The following is a 3,999-nucleotide window of genomic DNA, read 5'->3' on the forward strand; positions in this document are numbered from 1 at the left end:
CCACCCGATTGGTCATTACCTTTTGAGTTAATGTGCGATGCTAGTGATTATGCCATTGGGGCTGTTTTGGGACAAAGGAAAGATAAGAAGGTGTATGCAATATACTATGCAAGTAGGACCTTAGATGATGCTCAAATAAATTACTCTACTACAGAGAAAGAGTTTTTGGCAGTAGTATTTGCAGTAGACAAATTCAGGTCCTATCTTGTGGGGTCTAAGGTAATAGTGTACACAGATCATGCAGCTATCAAGTATCTCCTTCAGAAAAAAGAGGCTAAACCTAGATTGATAAGGTGGGTGTTACTCCTTCAAGAGTTTGACTTGGAAATTAAAGATAAGAAAGGAGTAGAAAATGTGGTAGCGGATCATCTATCTAGATTGAGGCAAGAACAAGGAGACAATCTGGGAAAAGAGCCCCCAATAGATGATTATTTTCCTGATGAGCAATTGTTAGTAATCATGAATGCAAAAACCCCTTGGTATGCAGATTTTGTGAACTATCTAGTGTGTGGAATCCTTCCACCTGATCTAACATGGCAGCAAAAGAAGAAATTTCTTTTTGATGTGAAGGATTATGATTGGGAGGAACCATTTTTGTTCAAGAAATGTGGAGATGGGCTGATTAGAAGATGTTTAGCTGATGAGGAGATAGGGAATGTTATCAAAGATTGCCATTCTTCACTTTATGGGGGTCATATGAGTGTGACAAAGACTGCAGAAAAAGTTCTTCAAGCAGGGTTCTTTTGGCCACACATGTTTAAGGATGTGAGGAAGTTTGTAAATGCATGTGATAGGTGTCAAAGGATGGGTAATATCTCAAAGAGAGATGAAATGCCCCTCCAAAATATATTGGAAGTGGAATTATTTGATGTGTGGGGCATTGATTTCATGGGACCTTTTCCATCGTCCTTGGGACACAAATACATTTTAGTTGGAGTAGATTATGTAAGCAAATGGGTTGAAGCTATACCATCTCCAACTAATGATGTTAGAGTTGTGATTAAATTCCTTAAAAAGTTCATTTTTACAAGATTTGGAACTCCACGTGCCATTATAAGTGATGGAGGTTCTCATTTTTGCAACCATCAATTTGAAAGATTATTGCAAAAATATGGTGTGAAGCATAAGGTTGCAACACCCTACCATCCACAAACTAGTGGTCAAGTGGAGATCTCCAATAGAGAGCTGAAAAGAATTCTTGAGAAAACAGTGAATTGTTCGAGGAAAGATTGGTCACTAAAGTTAGATGATGCTCTTTGGGCCTATAGACGACCTTTAAAACTCCTATCGGAACTACCCCATTTAGATTGGTTTATGGGAAGGCTTGTCATTTACCTTTGGAGTTGGAGCATAGAGCATATTGGGCCATAAGGACCGAACTTTGACTTAAAAGCTGCAGGAGAAAAAGAATGCTGCAACTAAATGAACTTGAGGATCTTAGATTGGATGCTTATGAAAATGTCAAGCTTTACAAGGAAAGAACTAAGAGATGGCATGATAAGCATATTAGGAGGAAAGAATTTCAAGAAGGTGATGTTGTTCTCCTATATAACTCTAGGTTAAGGTTATTTCCAGGAAAATTGAAGTCAAGATGGTCAGGGCCCTACACTGTTATAAAAGTATACCCCTATGGAGCTGTTGAGATAGGCAATGAGACCTCGGGACTTTCAAAGTTAATGGGCGAGATTAAAACATTATATTGTTGGAGAACCCACGCAAAAGTTTGTAGAGGTTTCATGGCTTGGTTCTCGATCGAGGATACTTAGGAGAATTGGAGTGGAAGGTCAAGCTTAAGACCTTAAACAAGCGCTTCTTGGGAGGCAACCCAAGCGTATCCTTTTATAGTTCATTAATTTTCCATTTCATTTCACTTTCAGTTTTCACCCCCATTAATCTCAAAAGTGACATTTGTTTATCTTTTATAGGTCATTCATGAAGATGGGGCAAGTTTACACTTGTGGCAAAAACAAAGAATTGAAGGGAAGCAAGTATAAGCAAAATTCTGCACTTTATGCAGTGCCTGTGAACAGTAACACCTTTAAACTTGTGCTAAATTGCTGATATTGCAATCTACTTGATAGCACATGTTTGATTTTGTGTTTTGTGTAAATTCTGTGAAATGCAACTTGAATGAGGATCAATTTTGATATTTAGGACTGATGAGAGCTTTATTGAAGTGCAAAAATAATGTTTGTTAAGTTTCACCTTTTAGTGTATATATAATTTTGTAGTCTGATAGGAATTTGCATGCTTTTGTTTGGAATTGCTGCTAATTTTTGAATTCTATGATTTTAGTTCTTGTATATACTCTGTTCATCTTTGTTAAAAAGGTCAACTTCTACATCTTTTCTGCAATTCTTGGTTGATTGGAACTTGTCTCAAATGCTGCTGAAAATGTGCTTTTGGTATAAGTTTAGAAAGGAGACCATTTCATTAAATGTGCAAAAAGGTAGTCACAATGGGTGCTTAAAATGAACAATGATTGCAAAAAGCTAAATGAACATGTGCTATGCTTACTAAGTTTATGAGAGAGATGAACTTAAATCCCTCAATTTTATGGTGTTTGTGTGTATTTGGTAATTGCTGAGGATCATGATAGCATTCCATAGCTTTTGGACTGTTTTTGGTAAGCAAAACCACAATTTTTCTTAAAACCTGCCGAAACTTGCTGATGACATTACTTGTCAAGCAGAGTCTTAAGCAAATTCTGCTGAACCTTATGCCTAACCCTAAGCATGGCCCAGAATACCACATGTCTACCCCACATTTTAAAAGGCCCAGCACTTCCGCCAATTTTCCAAAAGCTTCGCCCACACTCCCGATAAACCTCATCGACTCCTTTCTCACGCCATTTCTTCTGGCAATTTTTACAGGAAACCGAAAGGTTTCTTCCTTTCCATTAAAATGGTAAGAACTAAAATGTGGTCTTCCCACAAACCCAAACTCAGCAAATTTCGACCTAAAATGGGTACTCCATCTTCATTGCCCACAAACCCTAACCCCAGCCCCAGTCCGCCACTCCCTCAGTCACCGCCACCACAAATGCCGCCATTACCACAATCACCACCACCTCAATCACCGCCACCACCCCCAAGCCAAATACCACCTCTCATTCCGCCGACTCCCCTCTCGCCGCAATCCGAGCCGCCAAATGAAACACCAATTCCCGACTCCCATTCCCCAGAACCAGCGCTTGAACCTGTGCCTACTCAAACGAAAACCCAAGGCAAAACAAAAAAGGCTGCAAGTAAACCTAAGAAAACCCACAGCCGGAAGCGGAAGCAGTACCCTCTGTTCCTTTCGACCTGAATTCTCCACCTCAGCCGTCCTTTGAATCAGTTAGCAAAAGGACCAGGTCTTCCTCACAAACTCCAGCACCAGTGACCCAAACACCAATAACTCAGTCTCCCTTACACTCTCCAGCACCTGCGTCATCTGCAGATACTATAGAGGAGGTAATTTCTCCATTACCTTGGGCTTTTAGGGATATGGATATGAAAAAGGCCTATGAGAAATTACTTTCTAAAACTATTTTGGCAAACAAGTATATGGATGAGCAGATTTTGAAAGAATTAGGCATTTATGATTCTGTATTTGCCTATTTGGATGTTGTTAGCTGGACTGATTTTGCTAAAATTAGGGAACCAGTGTACAAGGATCTAACCCTCGAATTTTTGAGTTCCCTAAGGTTGAGTTTCAAACCAACAGTGCCTGAACATAAAGATATGATATATTTTCGATGTGCTGGAATTGATAGGGAGTTAGACATGGCTGCTATGAATGCAATTTTTGGTTTTCAGGATTCGGGGTATAAAAACATTGAGTGGCAGCAAACTGTTTATGACCCTGTTCAATTCTGGAAGGATATTGCACCTTTTGGGGGTTATTATAGACAGAGGACTGCAAAAGCCTCTAGGATAGTTGACCATGTATTGAAATACCTCCATAGGTTCATTACTTACACTGTTTTAGGAAGGGGACACAGTAACAGTATTGTGG

General features: G+C 39.4%; 1 protein-coding gene across 1 annotated transcript; it reads left to right on the forward strand.

The window, feature by feature from the left end:
• The first annotated feature begins 2,964 nt into the window (after nucleotides 1–2,964).
• LOC131172763 (vegetative cell wall protein gp1-like) lies at nucleotides 2,965–3,309 on the forward strand. The gene has a single exon (XM_058134283.1). It carries the CDS (start codon nucleotides 2,965–2,967, stop codon nucleotides 3,307–3,309), a length of 345 nt encoding a protein of 114 aa, XP_057990266.1.
• Nucleotides 3,310–3,999: the final 690 nt, after the last annotated feature.

Source organism: Hevea brasiliensis, chromosome 14 (assembly GCF_030052815.1).
Source record: "Hevea brasiliensis isolate MT/VB/25A 57/8 chromosome 14, ASM3005281v1, whole genome shotgun sequence".
NCBI classification, from domain to species: domain Eukaryota; kingdom Viridiplantae; phylum Streptophyta; class Magnoliopsida; order Malpighiales; family Euphorbiaceae; genus Hevea; species Hevea brasiliensis.

Bases quoted from the DNA above. Each gene is read 5' to 3' on its own strand.
- LOC131172763 (XM_058134283.1), top strand. From the start codon at position 2,965: ATGGGTACTCCATCTTCATTGCCCACAAACCCTAACCCCAGCCCCAGT.